We start from the raw sequence: 20,347 nt of genomic DNA, 5'->3' as shown, positions 1-20,347 counted from the left end.
CCACTCTATTACAAATTACGGCCTCTGGATGGCCGAGGAACTCAATAACATTCAAGAGAGGCAATTCCATTGGTAGCTGCAATTGTGAGTGTCACAGTTTCAGAACAAGAATATATAGGATATCAAGTATGAGAAAAATACCCTGATGTGGCAAATATTAATTCATTATTAAAACATGAGCACTAGAAATGTAAATCTCTGACCTCACAATGACTTGATTCTATTAGATTCTTTTCTGTTATCCTTTACAGAACACTTCAAATTTAACCACAATTGATTTGAATATTTTGATATTATTCAAAAATTATTTTTAAAAATGCACTGATTGCCAAATGTAACAATTGACAATAAAGATTGTAGGAGTATTTTACATTTAAAAATAGCCTATGTATTTTATTTTATTATTATTAAAAGGTGTCATAAAATCAGTCCTAAAATCAAGTGCAAACGTAAATCGGTTGCACTGATATGGAAACTGTGAGCCGATTGCGATCTTTGATATTTTTTATAATACATAAGCATTTTGTTGCTGTTAGAATAAAACCTCAAATCTCCATAATAGTAACTTTACAGGAGAAAGAAAAAGTATTCTGAACTTGTAATGGAGTCAGATTTTTTCTCTTGTATTTGAATTGAGATGTCTTCTGAATATAAATGCCGCCCTCTAACAGTATCATATGTTAGGGCATTTTCTTCGAACCAAAACAGGGTTGCCCTGGCACTGACTGTTACTGAAGGAACAAATTGTAGGTGTGGTGCCATCCTCAGATCTACTACCTTTGCTTCAAATGCCAGAACAAACTCCAAAAGGCACTTTCAGAGCCCGTAGATGATTTACTTATGTTTGCATTGTTTGATAGAAGAGTTGTACTTGGAAATTAGGCACCTACAAGGTGTAATCTTGAGTATGAGCATGAAAACACCATAAATTTCATGTTAAACACAAATGGCTTTACAAATCTTTGGCTCTAATGTAAAACATCTGTCTAATATTACTAATGGCAGCGTGTCAGATTTCACTCAGTGGGAGAGGCCCAGTCTGATGGATTAGTTGCCGTAGAATAATTTAACTCTGATTAAGCATATTTCCTTTACGAAAATGACTACTTACCTTTCATCACACCGCAAAACTAAGGCCAAGCAACAAATAATGTGTTTTTCTTGTGCTGAAACATCACAGAAGTGAATTAGTCATTCATATACGGGAACTGATTTATCCACTACGTCAGAACAAGAGTTAAGGAAATGACTCATGTTATTTCATTGACTATACAAAAAACACAAGGATGGAATCAGCGTTTTTTTACCAACCTCCGCTTTGATCTGCGACTTCCATCTAAATTATTTGTGAGGTTTAAATTATTCCGTGCCTTAAACCTCAGCAGTAACTATACTCCTTAAGCGGTGTGTACAGGAGCACCCTTTTTATGAAGTAGTGAAAAGTTAACTCCAGAGAAGACTGCCATTCATACTCAATGCCTGACGCTTCTCAGTAGGGAGCTTTGTGGCCTTTCAGTTGAGTGGCTTCCTTTTTCATACTAATCAACAACTCGATATCAACACGACAAAATATCTGCTAACGGTAGAAAGGCGATGTTAAGGGGGAGGTTTTTTTCGTTTTGCTTTTTTTTTTTTTTTTTATCAGGGATGAGCTTGCCAAGCCATCTCACAATTTGGGCAGCCATTGTGTGCAGAGTGGGCTGTCATGGAGTGACAGTGCTCACCAGGCGGATCCTGAAAGTTAGCGCTTTGCAGCGACTAGTGGGCCCTAATCATTGTGCTGAGGACGCCTGACAACAGCTCGCGACAAATTTGCCATTAAAATGAACGGCAATGGAGAGAAGTACGTTTGGAGGCGCTTCCCACCTCACCCCCCAACCCCCCCCCCCATTCCTGTCAGTGCATCTCCCCCACAGCCTCGCAGCTTTTTTGGCGGGACATCCTTCCTTCCTTTTCTTTTCACTCGTGCCACCAAACAGCCTTTGGTCCCTCTAGAAACTTGACAGTGCCGCACTTCTGCCGCAGGTTTACCGGCGAGCCTCATTGTATTTAATGAAAGCAACAAAAAAAAAGTGGCAATCTCCTATTAATGAACTTGGAATTTAAAAAAAAATGCCTCCTTTGCTGAAAACCGAACAAAAAAATGCTTGTATAAGGCAAAGTAGTGTCTGGAGCTGGGCCAGAATTTAATGAAAGATCCATAGAGAATGTGGGGGAGGGTTCAGAGTAAAAGGAGTCAGGCAAGATGCAGATTGTATTTAATAGTATATACGTTGCGCACCAAATCCACTGCAACCTGACCTTGCCGAGACACTTCAGGACTGGTTTGAGGTTGGCAGATTTTGACATTGCGATGGTCCTTGGATAATGTTCTAAAATTATTGACTGAACGATGTCACAGCAGCAAATCAGACGGCTGCACGTATCTGTCACTCTTACAGTGTCAAAACAGATCTGCTGTAGGCGCCTTAAGCTTTCCAAGTGGCAACCATCGTTCTTCCTTTAGCCACAGCTTCGGTCTTAAATCAATTAACACATACAAATGATGTGAAATCTGTGAAAACGCTACCAGGCTAGATGAAAGAGGGCCGATCTTGTGTAGTCTGCGGCATTCTCTGATACCCCACTTCTTTGTCTTTGAAGTCATTGGTACGTCCAGACCGCTTTATATGTGTCAGGCAAGGTGACTGAGACAAAGGCCACACAAGGGCTTTGTTCATATCAAGCGCAGAAGGACAGAGGAGGGAGTCCCAGCGGATCTGCTTCCGTTAGCAATTCTCTCCCACTTCCACTCCGAGCTTGCTGAGGACACTGCCAACCCCACACAATACCGCCACATGAAGCTCGGAGCGAGCATTGGAAATGGAAAACAATGCGCGGCATACTGCAGGTGTCCCATTCTCCTACCTCTTGTGGTGCTGCGTGGCATTTGATAATGTCATGATCCAGCGCCGGCTTGATACATTTGTAATATCTTAGCGTGGTGGTTGTATTAAATTAATTTAGCAAACAATGCTTTTCTTATATACATACATTAGATCCCTGTCAAAACATCGCACAGTAGCAGGAATCCATAGGTAAATATCAAGTGGAACAGCAGTGTGCATGCAAGTCTACACCCAGGTGCCTGTGTTTGTCTAATCCTCTCTGCAGGTGTCAGGAGCTACATTGTAAAAACCCTGGGCAGTTCAGGCGGGTGTAAATGGGCTATATCCTCCTCTCTCGTCAGCTCGTAAAATCGACTAAACAAAGGAGGGCTAATCTGGTGCAGAGGAGGTGGCAGCAGCCTTTTAAAAAAAAGCACGCTTTCTCTTTCAGTCGGCGCAAACATTCCTGACTGACATTTGATCAGGGAAAGTGGAACTGAAGCAAGACGGGCTTTTATTAGCGCCGTCCCTGTTTGCTCGATTGGTCAGCTCTGTAGAAGAGGGAGGGGGAAGAAGAGGGTCCTGTGTGGGGTTTTGGGCCGCAAGCTTTGATTAGAGATGATAATGGGTAAAGTATTTACGGCTGATTAGCATCCACCTTGTCAGTCCTGCAGAGGCGCCCAAAGGGAGCTTTAAGGTTAACCCAGCCCCTTGCCCTCTCTGCCCTCCCTAGAAGTTTTGAGGTGTATTACGTAATGTTTTTCTTCTTGCCAGCAGTACTGCTCTATAAAAGGATACTAGATGGGGCTGGGCAGTGTTACAATATTTATCGTTATTATGATGAATTGTGGCATCACACGATGCAAAATGCTTTTCTGAACATCATATATTGTCAGTACTTGTAGAATACTGACCAACTTTTATTATAAAAAGAGCAAAATCCTATTTACCTGGATGTAGTGCAACACAACATGGGCAGTATCAAATAAAAATCATTGTATTCACAGTTTCTGATAGTATTTTCTAAAATGTAGCATTACTGGTTCTTTTTTCTGTTTCAACTGAGCAGATGTCTAAAAAAAAAGCTAATATTGTGACCCTGTGTATCAGGAAAATTTTTCGACATATCGCAGTGTTGTATTTTTGCCATATGGCCCACCATTGGTATCAGTACCAGTAGGCAATGCTAAATCGAATGTCATAAAGTCTTTCTCTACTTAGTGATTTTAAATGTTATTAGTTTAATAAATCTGCTTTGGCCACATCTAAAATAGTAGTAATTTAAAAATTGGTGTAAGTTATTAAACATTATTTAAGAATGTAATATACATAGGCCATCCTCATAGAACAGTGCCAAGCCAGTTCAGGGATAGCTGTGGAGAAAGCTAGCAAAATGGACAAAGTAAGACGTGGTTCTCAGTCATAAAAGAAATGAATGATGAGGGTGGGGATCAGGTGAGGGCTTGAGTGAGAATGAGGTGAGGTGCAGTGGCACTTACTTTTCATAAAGGCAGTCTTAGACTTAGAACTACTGCGGTTATTAATTCAGCCTGAAACCACAGAATTGACGTTCATAGCAGAACTTAGTAGTCAGCTATAATGCTACCTTTTTAATGATTTTTAAAAAAGTTTATTTTATAGCGTAGTAGTTTCTAAAACTATATTGGTCATGGTTAAATCAAGTTTCCAGCATCGGAATCAGAAAAGAAAAAGTGGTATTCTCTAAATTCTACCTTGGGGCGTTCCTTCTTAACCACACCTGCTAAACAAAAAGCTAATTTCAAACAAGAGTTCAGCAGGAAAACCACCGATCTGTGCCAAACTAAGGGCCTCTGGGGCCAAAGCTGGACATCTGTGGTTGAAACTGACGTTAAACATGTTTTTTGAGTGAAGCCTTATGTGGGGTGGAGAATTAGGGTGATGATGAATGATGATAATGAGGCCTGAGTTCCCATGAACGATCCATTATTTATTTATGGTAAGAGTGAAAAACAAGTCTACTTGAATTCTGAGGAATTATGCGTAATACAGCATTGTTTCTGTTCAAAATGCCTGTCAGGAAGAGAGTTTGGTCATCATTTACAGTTAGACATTTGGTTTATGCTAGGAACTGCATGTCTCAACACAGGCATCAGTTTACTGGAAAAGTAAAACTGATTCTAGAGTGAGTTGCTGAAAGATGTTACAGTTTAAAGAAAACAAGCCCAATCACTGAGGCTTAGGCATGTTCTTATGTTTTGTTGGTAGTAGTTTTGAGTGTGTTCTGTAGGTTATCTCAATACATTGAATAATTGTTATAATGGGTTTTCTTTGTGGTGTATTTTGATCACTCAAATTTTCAATCCTTTGTATGTTTGTGGTGTAATATCTCTTCTTTTTGCCTTACACAATGCATTAATCCATTCTTTTTATTTTATTTATCTATTTAGCCATTATATCTATTTATACTATTACCATCTTTAAATACTAATGTGTTCATTCCGTGTCTTGGGAGGGGAGAAAGGAATCCTGCCACTTCCTGCCTTCCAGGAAGAATAGTACCGTTTATCCTTAAAGACTTGTAGCCACAAATAACAAGTGGCACAACTAGGAGTCAAAACCTCTGCTCTGCTAGGCAGGGTCTTAACTGGGTGCTTTTTTCGTGGGGGGAGCTTTCCTGATTCTTTTGATGCAACACAGTACGCAGCTGGAATTGACGTCACTCAGAGCATGGCTGCAATTCCACAATTGTGCATGCCTCTGCAACTTTCCCCAGTGTCCTCCTTCACTTGTGAATCTGAATTTGATTATATTAGACCATTAAATATTTAATGTGTGGGTGTATGAAAGCCAGGCATTTATCTGCATGAATAGCTCATGTTTAGTGAAGGACGTAATGCACTTTAAGTAACATCTCCTTCATGCATACAAAAATTAACTCCAATCTCGTGCTCGCCTGCTTCCCAGTCTGAACCCTGGGAATAGAAAAAAAGGGGGAAAAAATGCAAAAAAAGGTAGATGCCTCCTACCAACTGCAGCAGCTTTTTAAAAAACATCTACACGCTTGGCTCTCTGTCTTAAGAGCAGCACATTAGCTCGCTTTTTGTTGGGGGAGGCAAAAAAAATAATAAATCTTGTCTTGGACTGCTATGTCTTACAATTTGTATCGGATCCGATTTCTTTTCTTATGATAATGCCTTGTCTAGATCTTTTTCAGTAGCCATTAAAATGATTATGAGCTTCATAACCAGTAGCTCTGGTAATTTTCACTTCATTTTGACACATACCAGCGCTGGGGAGTGTTTACACAGCTCTCTCTTTGCCTGCAGCTCAATATTGGCAAATGGTTTAATTGAGCCTATTACAGATTAACTGAGGTAATGTCAGCGGACAAAATGCATGGACTCTTTACGGTGCTTTAGATTGATTTACTGAATGGCCAAACACATAAGTTTGCCTTATTCATTATGGAGAATTTAGATCTGGAATGTCTTCAGGGAAAAAGGTGCAATCTCAGCTACAAGTGATACCTTTCGCCAGATTTTATTATCTCTAAAATTGAAAGTGTAAGAGTGATGAAATCTCTCTGACTCCACGTCTGCTGGGTTATTTCTCAGTAGTGTAAAGTTTTACAACATTTCTTTCTGTTTATTCAGAGTGGACGGCAATAGGGCTGCAACAATTGTCATTTTTATGGCTCACTCTACAGCCAGCTTGTATTTACTTATATCCAGTTTCTTCAATAAAATAGTTGAGATGGCACAACCCCACTTTTTCTTTTCTGATAGTAAAAAAACAGTATTGAAACCTAAAGTATGGGCTAAAACCAATATGATATTTCTTCTTTGAAAACTACAAAACTTTAAAATAAGTTGTTTTGATGGAAGCACTTTGCTTAAGATGAGCATCTGAAATTAAGCTATCATGTTTAAACTACTCAAACACTCTACAGGAAGAAATACAGAGCTAACAATATCATATCACTCAGTGTGAATGAGTGAAATTTCAGGCTAAATGTTACAGGATTGGACCGGATTTGTTGTTTCTTTCCTCATGTAGTCAATCCAGCATTTTCTGCTGCTGGTCCGATCCTCATACCATACTCTATATATACTAAATAATACAGTAACAATTGAATACTCTGTAATTTTTATTTTCTCAAATTACAATTTGAGTTTACAATTTCAGTATTGCATCTGAGTTAGGGGGTTTTCACACTAGAGGTTTTTTCCAGACCCAGGACTGCTTGCTCTGTGAGTTTGGTACGTTTGGTCAAGTATGAAAGCTGTTTTTGTAGCCTGGGAGTGGTCCAGAAAACCGATCTCTGGTCCTCCTTATGTTGTTGGTCTAGGGTTTACTTCCTGTGAACTCTGGTCTGGTCTGCTATGTGAGTGGAAGGTATTCAATCCCAGTGCCGCATAATTATTTTGTAATGTGACTGCTTCAACTTATCGTGTCACTTCCCTTTTCAGGTTTTATGATGACAGGGGACAGCAGAGGAGATGGAATGCCTCATAGACATAGTAATAAAATAATAAAATGTTAAGCAATAAACGGATGAATCTAGATGAATCTAACCTATCATTTTGCAAACCTGCACACAGAAGAGTGATGTGTGGAACTGCATCGGTCCATGATTTTGATGGAATTCTTGTGTGTGAAAACAAACCATCTCCCCCAAACGAGCCCAGAATCAGTCCTGGCTTCAGACTCACGTATTCAGGACAGGTGTGAAACTCTAAACAACGGTTTACTCACCACACACCATGCCCAGCCTGGGGGGGGGGGGGGGGGGGGGGGGGGCTCCTTCTTCTCAGACCTCTGACAGACAATGTACACTTTGAATCGCCATGCTATTTCTTACAGTGATAACCACAAACATAAAAAAGGCTTGACTGTGCAGCTCTTGGACCATGAAAAACACTATTCTGTTGGTTGGGCTAGACTGTTTTGAATGTGGCAGCATAAGCCGACTTGAACCAAAACAGTCAAAGTCATCTTCACATTCATCTCCTGTTTGGGAAGAATTCAGTTTGCAAGTTGAGTACAGTAATGATGGGCAAAGAGTTGTAGATCAAACAGTGACAGTGTGCCAACATTGCTCAGCATGAGTATCAAACACCCCTGCTAATAACTACGTTAACTCATTTGTATAGAGTGAAGAGAAAACACGAAGCTTCTTATTTGCCAACCTCTTACTGAATTCTCCCCTCTACCTTATGTGGGGAAGGTGCCAGAATGTAACTGCTCCTCCATTTAAGGAGGGATGGAGCAGCAGTTTGTGAACATGCTTTGCCCAGTTAGTTCGATTTAGAGATGTTGCCTTTTAATGTATACATTTTGGTTTGTGAGCCATAATAACACGTGTGATAAACATGCATGTGAAACATGTAATATAGGTCTTGAACTTTCGTTTATATTATTTTTCATTTATTTTTTAATAAAAGTTTCTAAGACAATGACTTACTTAGAGAATTGAGGAATATTAAAATGACATTTAAAAATGTTATGAAAAACTATGAAAGCGGTGATTATTGTTCATTATATGTTATTATTATGCTGCACTGCGTCCACTGAAGCTCGCATTGTAATAAAGCATGCAGTTGCTCAGTGTTCTTTAAGTACTGACAGTACTTCAGTGATTATGCTCAGAGACACACAAGGACAGATTATCACATTGTCATATTTACCCACCCCTGCTTACCAAACAGCTGTTGATTACAGTCTAAATGGCTACAGTAACCTCACTTTTTTTGCCCATATTTTCTGTGCTTCATAGCAGACATGGAGGCTGGAGGAAAAGAGAGCTTCTTTATGTTGCTGTGATTTATCAAAGTCTCCTTGTGCTGCAACTGCGCTTGCCGAAAGACTTTTGAACTCTATATAGGGCACAGTTGGGTAAACCCACAGTGGTCTTGCCTGTCATAGCTTATGACAAAAATCAATAGCCAAACCAATATGTCCAACAAAGGCATGCCTGTGCACAGCCAGCTCTGGCACTTGGTGAGTCCAGCCTTGGTGCAGCGAGATTACGCCACTCACCTGACCTGCTTCGTTAACGTATGCATGCATACGTGTCATATGTGTGCATGTGAGTATGCCGCATTCTTATGTGGGACACGCCGACCCTGTTTTTCTCCCTCTCTGTCTCGCTCTCTCTTTTTTTAAAGCATGGCATAAATCCAGGAGATGAAAATGTCATGGAGCAGGTTCATTTTGCAAAGAGGTTTTGATTGCCATGCGCGTGTAATTGATTGTCCCAAGGACAGGGGGAAATCTAGAAATGTCATAACAGCCTCTGCTTAGGTCGCTCCCACTGCTAGGCAATCAATGAGAAGTAAAAAGAGCTATCGATTGGCGTGGGGCAAGAAAAAAAAAAAGAAAAAAAAACTGTAGCTTGAGACGGTGGGGAGCGAGAGGCATGGCGAAAGTGGCCTAGACGTGCAGACCTGTCAGCGGCACCTCGGAATTAGAGCGTCTCCTGCGAAGATAGTGTTACCTCTCGGATATTCACAAAGGGCCCCGGATACTGCAGCTGTCTCCCGCCTAACTCCTGCCTGCCCACGTACGCCTGAGCTGATCAATGATAGAAATGTTACCGCTACAGGGATAAATGTTGATGTTGCACTGATGAAATGCTAGTAGTACTAGCAGAAGAGCACTTACAGAGGTCGGCACTGGCTCGCAACAGCTGGAGCGTATGAGCTACAGAGCTGCTGCTTTTTTTACAAGGACCACAGCGATGACTTTTATCACCACTGTTACAACTTTGCTTTTCTTTGCGATGTAACTTTGTTGAAGGAAAAACAAGTTCTTTAATTTAATGTAACAGGACTGTATTTGAAGTCATTTTGGACAACTTTATTGGTCTGTTCTTCGTCATATACAGAGCAGTTTTCAGATTGAAGTGCATAATTGCACATTTGCATAGCGAGTTAAACAATTCATTAGATTAACCTTCCATTTACATCCTATATAAACAAATCAAAAATGTTTTTCTCGCTCAGCAAAACCAGTAGGCACTACAATATAATTTTGTGAAATTCTACAAAATTATCATCTTTTGGGCGTCAACAATAAGTTGATAAACTTATTTAAAAGTTGTTCATGAAGATTTTTTGGTCATTGCATTGTTTACTTAATAAAAGCACAGTAACATATTGCTTAGATAAGTATATTTTATGATGTGTTCGGGACGATGAAGTTACATGCATTAACACTTACAATCATAAAATCACGAACGTGCCAGGGCTGTATCATATCCAGTCAGACATGTCCCACTCAGAATCATATAAACCAGATGTTTCCCAACCTTTTGAAACTCGGCCCACAATCTGACCACAAATGCTCCGGCAAAAAGTTTTAACGGTCTTTTCAAATGCACAGAAAATACAATCATCAGTGTAACTTATCATATTTCACTTGATTGTATAATCACACAAATAATAAATAGCAAAGAATATCTAACATTTTATAGTCATTTATCCATGATGTATAAATTGCATTTCAAAAAGAATAATTTTTACATCAACTTTCACTAAAAATATAAACATGTCAAATAAAAATACAAACTATGTCAGTTATGCCAGTCGTGCATTTTGCCACACCAGTTACTTTTTAGGGAGTTGGATCTAAATATTTTTGCAAATAATTATCACAAGAATAATACTGTCATATAAATGCCCATATTTTGTAACAATGTTTTGTGGTTAAAATAATAATAGTAATAGTAATAATAATTAATAAAAAGGGCAGACTAGATCGAAATCGCCAATATAAACAGTGACAGGAGAGGTAAATAGATAAATGTTGAAATGTGTGCAGAAAATATGAAAGGGGATACACTGAAAAGTAAAAATAACCAGTAAATGATAAATGAAGTGACAACATAAAGTTGTTTTTCATTTACTTTATTAACTGTTTGGGAACATGGGAGTAAAAATCGACAGCTTTCTTTTTTAAATGTTATTTCTAAATCATATTCAGTCACTTTTGATTCAGCAAGAAGTTCCAACTAATGAATAAATGTTAACGTAATGTAAGCAAAAGCTGTGTAATATTAATTCATTGATTAATTTGCTTGTATCATTGTTTACATTTATTCTTCACAGAAACGATTCTTAGATTGTTAGTTGATTAATAGATTAACGGATTATATGAATAGTTAGTTGCATCTTACCACTTTTTCACAGGTGTGGTATGATTGAAAGTTTAGAATCTGCACTTTTGACAGATGTTTGTTGCTTGTTGCAGTGAACAGTGATTTAGAAGTAATTAATATTGAATTACACTTCGCTTTTGTTATTGCAGCGACATCAAAGGGTTATTAAAAATCAGTTTGAGTGGATGTTGACTGACCAGCTACAACAACTTTGTCTTGCCAAGAACGATTAGCCTATAGTGGTGTAATTCTTAAAGAATAAAGATATTGACGGCCCTGGGGTTAGCGCAACGTCAAAAAGGTGACCGAGTCACTTAATTCCCGCAATGTTTGGGTAAAGAAAAAGGTTGAAGTGAAAGGAGCTGTTTTTGTCACTGCTGTTTTTAGGGGGTTAGTTTAATACTCAGATCAATCAAAGGTTGAATAGCTGCCCAGTGTGGAGCCATGTTTTGGTTGGCCTATTAATACTACTGCCTTTTTTTCCATCCGGAGCCTTGTTGACGTTCAGAGATTGGCTGCTGTAGCGGGACAGACAGATTCCATCATTTTTTTCCCCCATCATTGCTATATTTTAAGAGGGAGAATAATTGAAATGTTAGGCTCTTGAAACTTCCTACAAAGCACATTTTAACAGAGTGCCATTTTTTGTGCCAGAGGAAATGATACAGATTAAACTTTCTTTGATCTGTCAACTTGTAATCATTAACACATTTGTTCAAGTGTGGTTTCTGGTGGTCGAGAACAAAGTGCGTCAGAATGGCTGACGCTGTTGTCCAATACTTCTGGGTTTAATTTAAATGAGGGGAAAAAAACGTTTTTTTGTTTGAGTCCTTTGATCAGAATTACAGTAATCAAAGCCGACTCTAAAAAAAGTGCTAATTCAGCTACTGTTTGCGTGAATCCGACATGAAGAGCACAGTGCATGCTCTGCGCTCTCGTCCTGCACAGCCATTTGGCTGACAACCAACGAGCTCTCGAAATCCAGGCCTTGTTATGCCAGCAGTCTGTTCCAATGGATTAATGTTATAAACACTTCAAGTGGCTGATTTATGACAGACACCTTAGGTTTTTTGACCTTTGCATATCCCTGTCTGAAGATATAAATTTGTTGTGACACAGATTGGAGGGTTTACAGGAGTTTATGACATGCTAAATCTCAGCATCGGCATGCCAGCCCCCTTATTTTGTAAGCCAAGTTAGACTGAAGGCAGCCTTCGTGGCTTTGAAATAGCACAGAGCACAAAACAGCCTCATACGATCACTATGCCTGATAGCCGTGCCTCTGTTCATACAGGACTAAGGCATTTATGCGTCGCTTAGGCTGAATTAAAATAATATATGTAGAACATTACTAAAATGAATACAAATGGCTCCTGTCTTAGTTCGAGCTGTGCTTTACTTGTTTTATTGACTTTACCATCAATAATACAATCAGGGTGTGCGATTTGATCGTAATTGCCCCGGCTGTCATATTGTGTCCTGGTGTTGCAGTAGCAGTTTTATGGCGGGCTGGCATGACTCTTAACGTCTTGAGGGGCTGTGCCCTTGCATTTGATCTTGTATTCTGGAATCCTGCTGCTTGGCAGAGATCAGAGGCTGGCAAACAGCAACTTGCTGTTACAAAAAGCTTTGAAAAGAAAGGGTAACCCTTTACAACGGGGTTTTTGGAGGTTCATTTGTGCCATTGGCAGATGTGGATAGAATAGCCTAAATCCAAGCAAAAGCATTGATATGTTGGTTAAATAATGACTTGAGTTAAAGTAAAAATACTTCCCCCCAAAAAAACAGCTTGACTAGAAGTAAAAAATTATCAGGTCAAAAGCTACTTCAGGACTGAGTATCTGCAGTGAAACCTCTTGGTGAATCCAGCATGTCACTGTAGGAACAGGACAGTTTTATGGCTCTTCAATTTTTTTTTAATCTTCTAAAATAAAATTTCTGTTTTATTCTAAAATAAAATGCTAAAGCTCCAATAAATGGCCAATCACAAAGTCCAGATGTTGTCACCAGCAAAAAACAAAAAATGCACAAAATAAATTAGTAACTAATGAATGGTTAAAATATACCTAAATGTGAAAGGGAGATTCCTTTACTTGCTAAGATACTTGAGTAGTAAAAGTAATATGATTTGAAAATACTCAGTGGAGTACAAACCCATCAGTATTTTAGTGACGTACATGTACTTGAGTAAAAGTAACTAGTTACTACCCACCTCTGGCCTTTGGTGGCATTAAAATACAGAAGCAGATCCAGTTCAGTGGTTCATCCTCCATGGCTGCATTACTTTATTATTAAGTCATACTTTTAAAATGATCTAAGGCCAATCTAAGTAATGCCAAAGTGAATGCATTCGAAAATTAATGTAAATTTTTCATGTTTGATTTTAGATAAAATAAGTGCACTTCATTGAAAAGGTCAAGGTACAGTAAAATTAGAATGTATATTGCTTTAGATTCACGTAGAGTGCAGGTAGTGAATAGCTGCGTAGGAGGCTCCACCGTGTCAGAGTACAACATTTATTAACACTTAAATTTCTTTAGCAAAGAGTCTCTGGCAGGTTAAAGTGAACCACTGTATATGCTCCCTCAAATACTCATTCAGCGTAGATCACAAAAACATCACCCCGGAATGCAATTAAAATCCTGGTGTGAATGGCATCAGAGCATTCTTCAACCTGAAAGAGAAAATACTTACAAACAGTAACCACCTTCAGCAGCACTCATAAAAATGTAATGATGCAGAAGTATGCAGAACTATTCCAGTCTGTTTTTAGACCTCAAACACTATAGGGAACTACGACTGACTGACTTTCCTGTCAATACCCAGGACTGTGCAGCTGCCGAGCGTTGTTGCTTTCAATTTGCTATACTTTTAAAAGGCAATTACATAAATGCATATTTAATTACTTAGTGAGTTACACAATTAATGACATTTACATTAAATTTACATTGCAAATCCTACTCTGTCAAACATTTCACTGTAAAATTATGCTTGTGTTGCTTTCACATTAATTTACTGTGTCATAAAAATAGTAAATAATTGTAAAATAACAACTGTACACAATGACTTCACATGCACCTGGACCACAGGTTTAATGTGATGTAGCTTTATTCTGCCCTATATATACAGCAATAAGCGTACAGTATTCTCCTATAGAAGAAATCAAACTCTGTAGCCAGTAATTAATTGTAAATTATGTATGGGAAAAATGACTTTTAATTCTGGTAGCATAAATATGTTTTTTTTTGTTTGTTTTGAAAAACTAGTAAAGTAAAAGATAAACTAATAATAAAAAAAATAATAAATACATTAACATGTTCATTCACCATGTTTGGTGATTCATATGCACATTATAATTCACACAAACATGACCAAAACTCACATGTGGCAAACCAGTAATACCCAAAAAACTCTGTATAACTTTAAACGTGTCTATGAAACAACAAAACTTGAATCAATAAAATAAATGTCATGATGCCATTACAACCTACCATTAATTTCACAGTAATTTGCTTGCAGTTAATGAATTCGTAATGATGAATATAGAATTGTTCTGTGAAGAGTTGTATGAAATATTGTGAAATCCCAGCAACTTCACTAAACATTTAGAATCACCTCTGACAGAAGTTCTCCAATTGGTTCAATGATGTACAAGTGAGAAAATGTCAGCCTGAAACCTTTTACCTTGTTAGTTCACATTCCATATTCATTTTGATTAATCAAATTATCCTATTTAAATGGCAAAATTCAGTTTTTTAACAGTCTTCTATTGAACTGCAGTGACAGTTGGCTAGTTTTTTGATTTTTAGTTATTACCATACATCAGTGGGAGTGGAAATAGCAGAGATGACACGCGATATCTAAGCATGAAGATCATCATATGCCAAGCTGCTGTCCATCATCCCTGCCCGCATTGAGAGATCACAAAAAGGAGCACGAAGTTCATCATAGTTTATAGCTCCTCAGTTATATGTGAAATCTATATATACTTCCATTTTAAATGCATAAAACATGATTCTCCTCTCGCCGTTTGAAAAATCTTCATTGAATTAGGTTGAGGTCATAACACCTAGGGAGTCTTCTTGCATCTGTGTGGCGACCCTCTGTTCACTGGACCCCATTCTCCATGTTTATTTTGAAAGTCCCGTTCCCATCTTCATCCATTAGCTGGCAACAGTTCACCTCCAGGCTTCCTCTTGAGGCACCTCTTAAATATTGATAAAAAAGAGTCTTATTTTCAGAAACCCTGGTGGGGACTGTGCAGGGTAGTACTTTTAAAGCTCAAATTTGACAGTTCTTCACATTGAGTGTCTGTAACTCAAAAAGGAATATTAACCACATGAAATGCAAGTGCCTGGTCCAGACTGTTAGGTCTTATGTATATTTAACTAAGAGCACTTCTCCCTGTAAAGGCTGAAATTCGAAGTGCCAACCAAATGTGCGGTCATAAAACATGTATCATTGCAGTTTCTGCAACGGACGTTTACAAAAATAATTTACTTGTTAAGAGTGTCACTTGTGTGTTGGAACAGTGTACATGAAATTATCTGTAAATTAATCGATAAAATCAATCAAAAAGAAAATCCAACAACAAAAACCTGTTCAAATTGTCATGTAGCATGTATGTATGACTGAGTGAATCTTGTTTTTTTATTTTAAAATGCTAGCATTGTACTTTTTACTTTAAGTTTTAAAATGAATCCTTTTATTATTTATTCTTCTTTAAAAAGATTGACATTATGACATTCACATATTTGACCAACATTCTTTAAAAACATAAAATAACATCACGTTACTTCAAATCCCCTCTCAGTGTCTTTCAGAAATAAATTTATGTGTATTCTGGCCAATATTAGAGAGTTATTTTTAATATATGTTTTCATTTACAGTGCAAAAATGCCAGGCACTCATTACCACTTTAAAATTGATTAATTGGAATAAGATTTAGCAAAACCCAAAACAAATCAGTGTCTTTTTGTAGCAGACAAAACCTGTTACACAGCACTGAAGTGAAGATGTGGCATATGTCACAGTTCCTGCCTAGCCACCTACCATTAGAACTCTACTTTTATAACAATATGAATTCAGTCCCAATTTCTACATTTCATAAACATGTCCATATCAGCACTGGCATTACGGATACAGATGCAGTACAGATATGTACAGAAACAATATCAGATACTAGCATCAGCGCAGATAATAGTAAATATAAATACTTAATATAATATAATATAAAACACTTGAAGTTATGTAATGACATTTTCTTTTCCATTTTGCTTCTTTCAGTGTATGAGCCGGATGATGACGTTGGTGTCCCTGCACCAGTGACAGAAGAAGAAGGAGAGAATGACATGCAGACAGAAGAGGAGGGCTCTGAAAAGACTAGCCCTAAGATTCCAGAGGACAAGGAAACAGATAACAAAAGCAGCTACAGTTTCCAAAACTCTCCTGTCAGTGTGTTGTCCAACCAGGAGGTGGAACTGGAGTCCCGTCTCAGTGATGGAAGTGACAGACTATCCGACTTTAAAACATCTTCCCCTCCAGAGAGCCAGAGGGACACTGAGAGCCATGGTTCAAAACCGAAAGATGAGATGCTTAGTAGCCTGGAGAAAATGAGGGCTGCATATGCCAACTTCCTCTCAGACTCCTACTGGACAAATATTGGACTAGACTTGAAGGTTGGCAACACTGGCAGCAAGGCAAACTGCGACAGCACCAATGGAAGCACCAAGGGTGAGTTTGACTGGCATCAGGACGCACTATCCAAAACCTTGCAGCAAACACTGTCCCCGAAACCTGTGTCAAAGCCTAACCTGTTCAGCTCGGTCCACCTGTACAGGCAAAGCACCAAGGCATGCGGTGCCGTCTTCACAGGGGCCAGTCGCTTCCGTTGCAAAGACTGTAGCGCTGCTTATGACACATTGGTAGAGTTAACAGTGCATATGAACAAGAGTGGTCACTACCAGGATGACAACCACAGCAGGCAAGGCATTGCCTCCACTTCATCTTCTAAGAGCCGGAAGAGGAACCTACAAGATATGGAAGGCAAAGAGGATGCACAGAAAGTGCTGAAATGCATGTTCTGTGGCCATTCTTTTGACTCTCTCCAAGACCTAAGCGTCCACATGATTAAAACTAAGCATTACCAGAAAGTGCCTTTGAAAGAACCCATTCCAGTAATCACTCCGAAATTAGTCCCACCATCAAAGAAACGTGCATTTGAAGCCACAAGGCCTTGTTCTCCTGACTCAACCACCGGAGCAGCAGGCTACAGTGAGGCTCAGAGGTCATCCGGCCTTGCAAATGCTCCAAACAACCGATATGGCTATCAAAATGGTGCTAGCTATACATGGCAGTTTGAAACATGCAAGTCTCAGATTCTGAAGTGTATGGAATGTGGAAGCTCACACGATACACTTCAGCAGCTAACCACTCATATGATGGTCACCGGTCACTTCATCAAAGTGACAAATTCAGCTTCCAAGAAGGGCAAACAGTTAACTCTTGATCCTTTAGCAATAGAGAAGATGCAGGCACTAGCAGAACCAGTTAATGAATCTGAGGGAGAGAAGGCCTCCCCCAAAAGCACTGCATCTGGGGACTCTGAAAAAATCCCTCCAAAGGAAAAGAAATCTGACCAAGCTGAAGAAGATAAAGATAAGAGCGACCAGCAAGATGGTACGGATCAAAAGCCTACTGATGCTAGCTTCAAGTATCCATACCTACGGGAAGAGGACCTGGAGCAAGGAGCCAGTGGAGGGGGTGACATCCTGAAATCTTTAGCTAATACAGTGGCTACAGCAATCAACAAAGCTCAAACGGGGGCGCCAAGCTGGAGTGCCTACCCCAGCATCCATGCAGCTTACCAGCTACCCGGTGTGATCAAGAGTGCCCCCCTTTCAGCATCTCCTCCCATCCAGCTAAAGCAGAGTCTCAACCATAAACTAAGGCCCATCGCCCCCAAGGTGAAGTTTTATCAGGGACTTCGAGGACTTGAGAGTTTCCAGGGACATCACATTCCGGACATCAAAAAGGAGAGGGGTGGTGCATCTGATGGCAAAGAGAGCCAGAGCGGTAAGTTTGATCTGGCGGAGAATGATGACAGTGATTGTCAGGATGATTCCTCTTCCTCTTCAAAGCTGGATGCAGACTGTGTAAGTGAAGGGAATGACACGATCAAAGGGAAGTTGAGCCCAGCTTTCTCTGACAGAGCCAACCCGTCACCAAGCCCTCCTGCCAGCAACGGGCACAGCAGTTCCTCAGAGCTTGTCAGTGACTCCCAGGAAGTCCTTAGCATAAACCCTCTAAGTGCACTTCAGTCTGTCCTGAACAATCATTTGGGGAAAGCAAATAAACCAAGGCAGGAGGGGGCTAGGTCTCATCGTACCCAATCCATATTCTCTGAGCTGAGCCGAGGTCTGGAGAAACCAGCATCGGTTCTCGCGTCCTCTGCTGTCATCAGGGCCAACAACTTCATGTTCACAAATAATGACCAGCCAATAGACTTAACGAAAAACAAACATAACAAAATGATTTCCTCCCTCTCATTGCAATCTTCTACACCTATGCCTCAGAAACATGCACTGTCTGACATCGCTGACATGGTGAAGGTTCTTCCCAAAGCCACAACGCCAAAGCCCTCGATGCCATCAAGAGTGCCTGCAATGAAGCTGGAGTCAGATGTGAGGCGGTTCGAAGATGTGTCCAGTGAGGTGTACTCAGTCCACAAGCGTAAGGGCAGGCAATCTAACTGGAACCCTCAGCACCTGCTTATCCTTCAAGCCCAGTTTGCTTCCAGTCTCTTCCAGACCTCTGAGGGCAAGTATCTTCTCTCTGATCTCGGCCCTCAGGAACGAATGCATATCTCTAAGTTCACTGGACTCTCCATGACCACCATCAGCCACTGGCTTGCCAACGTTAAATACCAACTTAGGAAAACAGGTGGGACCAAATTTTTGAAGAACATGGACACAGGCCACCCAGTCTTCTACTGCAATGACTGTGCGTCCCAGTTCAGATCACCATCCGCCTTCATCTCCCATCTTGAATCTCATCTTGGTTTCCAGATCAAAGACATGAGCAAACTGCCAATAGAGCATCAGACAAAGATAACAGAGCCTGAACTGACAAAGGCTTTTAGTGTCAGAGCAACTGACGTGCTGGTGACAGAAGAAGACATGGACTCAAAATTCAAATGCAAGCTTTGCAGTCGGACATTTGCCAGCAACCATGCGGTCAAACTTCACTTGAGTAAAACTCACAGCAAATCTCCAGAGAATCATTCACAGTTTGTTGAAATTGACAAAGAGTAGCGTGGTTGATTTTTACTACCTGTAGTTTTGTTGTTGTTAAATAACTGTACTTGCTCTGCTTTTATAAAACACGGGTCAAATTATTATTTTTTTCATGTTTCAAGTAGCATTACGTAGTATGCTTATAAATTTAAAACGAATCAACATTTCATTATTTTAAAGGACAAAATGGACACACTGGCTGAATTAGAAGGAAGTGTAAGTAAATACATAAAAAAAGATGAATATACATTGACATACATCTTTGCACCCCTGCTCAAATGCATCACCAGTAATGAAATGTATTACTGCTTGAAACATAATTGCTGATGTTTGCATGCAATAGCTCTGGCTATGACTACTATTTATTTGTATGATATGGCAAGTTTTAATTGTATTACTTTTAACAACAAATTGATGCATTAACTGTAATTTACAGCTCTAAGGATGCACCTAAATGAACATGAAAATGTTCAGACAGGTAGCCAAACACATTAAAAAAAAAAAAAAAAAAAACATTTACCGAAATGTACAGTACATTGCTCTGTAAAATGTTTGTGTTGCAATGATAGAACAGAGAAGCACTTTAATAAATGTTTAATCACCAGTTTAGGCTCAGATTCAGTTGTGTGAGCTAACAGATTTAGACAGGTTTGACATAAAGATGTCTCACATCAATGTATATATAGCATTGCAGAAAAAAGTGTCTCATCAGAAGGAGCAGAGTGAGACGAAGAAAATACTGCACCTTTTATACCAGTACAAATAAAGCATTAACATTTTTCTACCTCTCTTCCTGTGATTATTGTAAGTATGACAAACACATTTTCAGTACCTGTCAGGATTATGAAAGTGGTTTCGTAACTTATAAGGTGCAGTCTGAAGGTAACTGGATACTGACAGTTTTTGTTTTGATTTTGTGTTCCAACACACTGGAATGTAAATGTAAACAGTAGCTTCAAATTTCTAAGCATTTTTTTCCTGTATTTAATATTTTTACCCTGCGGTCATTTTTATGCGACCATTTTCTGACCTCTCTTTATCCTTTA

At 39.3% G+C, this 20,347-nt stretch overlaps 1 protein-coding gene across 1 annotated transcript in view; it reads left to right on the top strand.

The window, feature by feature from the left end:
• LOC108425545 (teashirt homolog 2) overlaps positions 1-20,082 on the top strand; it is a 52,708-nt gene extending 32,626 nt beyond the window's left edge. Inside the window, exon 2 of the mRNA XM_017694253.2 lies at positions 16,294-20,082. Coding sequence (XP_017549742.1) covers positions 16,294-19,319 — 3,026 coding nt within the window. The 3' untranslated portion in view covers positions 19,320-20,082. The remainder of the gene's footprint in view (positions 1-16,293) is intronic.
• The last annotated feature ends 265 nt before the right edge of the window (positions 20,083-20,347 follow it).

The sequence above is a fragment of the Pygocentrus nattereri genome, chromosome 9 (assembly GCF_015220715.1).
Source record: "Pygocentrus nattereri isolate fPygNat1 chromosome 9, fPygNat1.pri, whole genome shotgun sequence".
Lineage (NCBI taxonomy): Eukaryota > Metazoa > Chordata > Actinopteri > Characiformes > Serrasalmidae > Pygocentrus > Pygocentrus nattereri.
The sequence above is the reverse complement of the archived record's forward strand: the minus strand, read 5'-3'. Positions and strand labels throughout refer to the sequence as shown.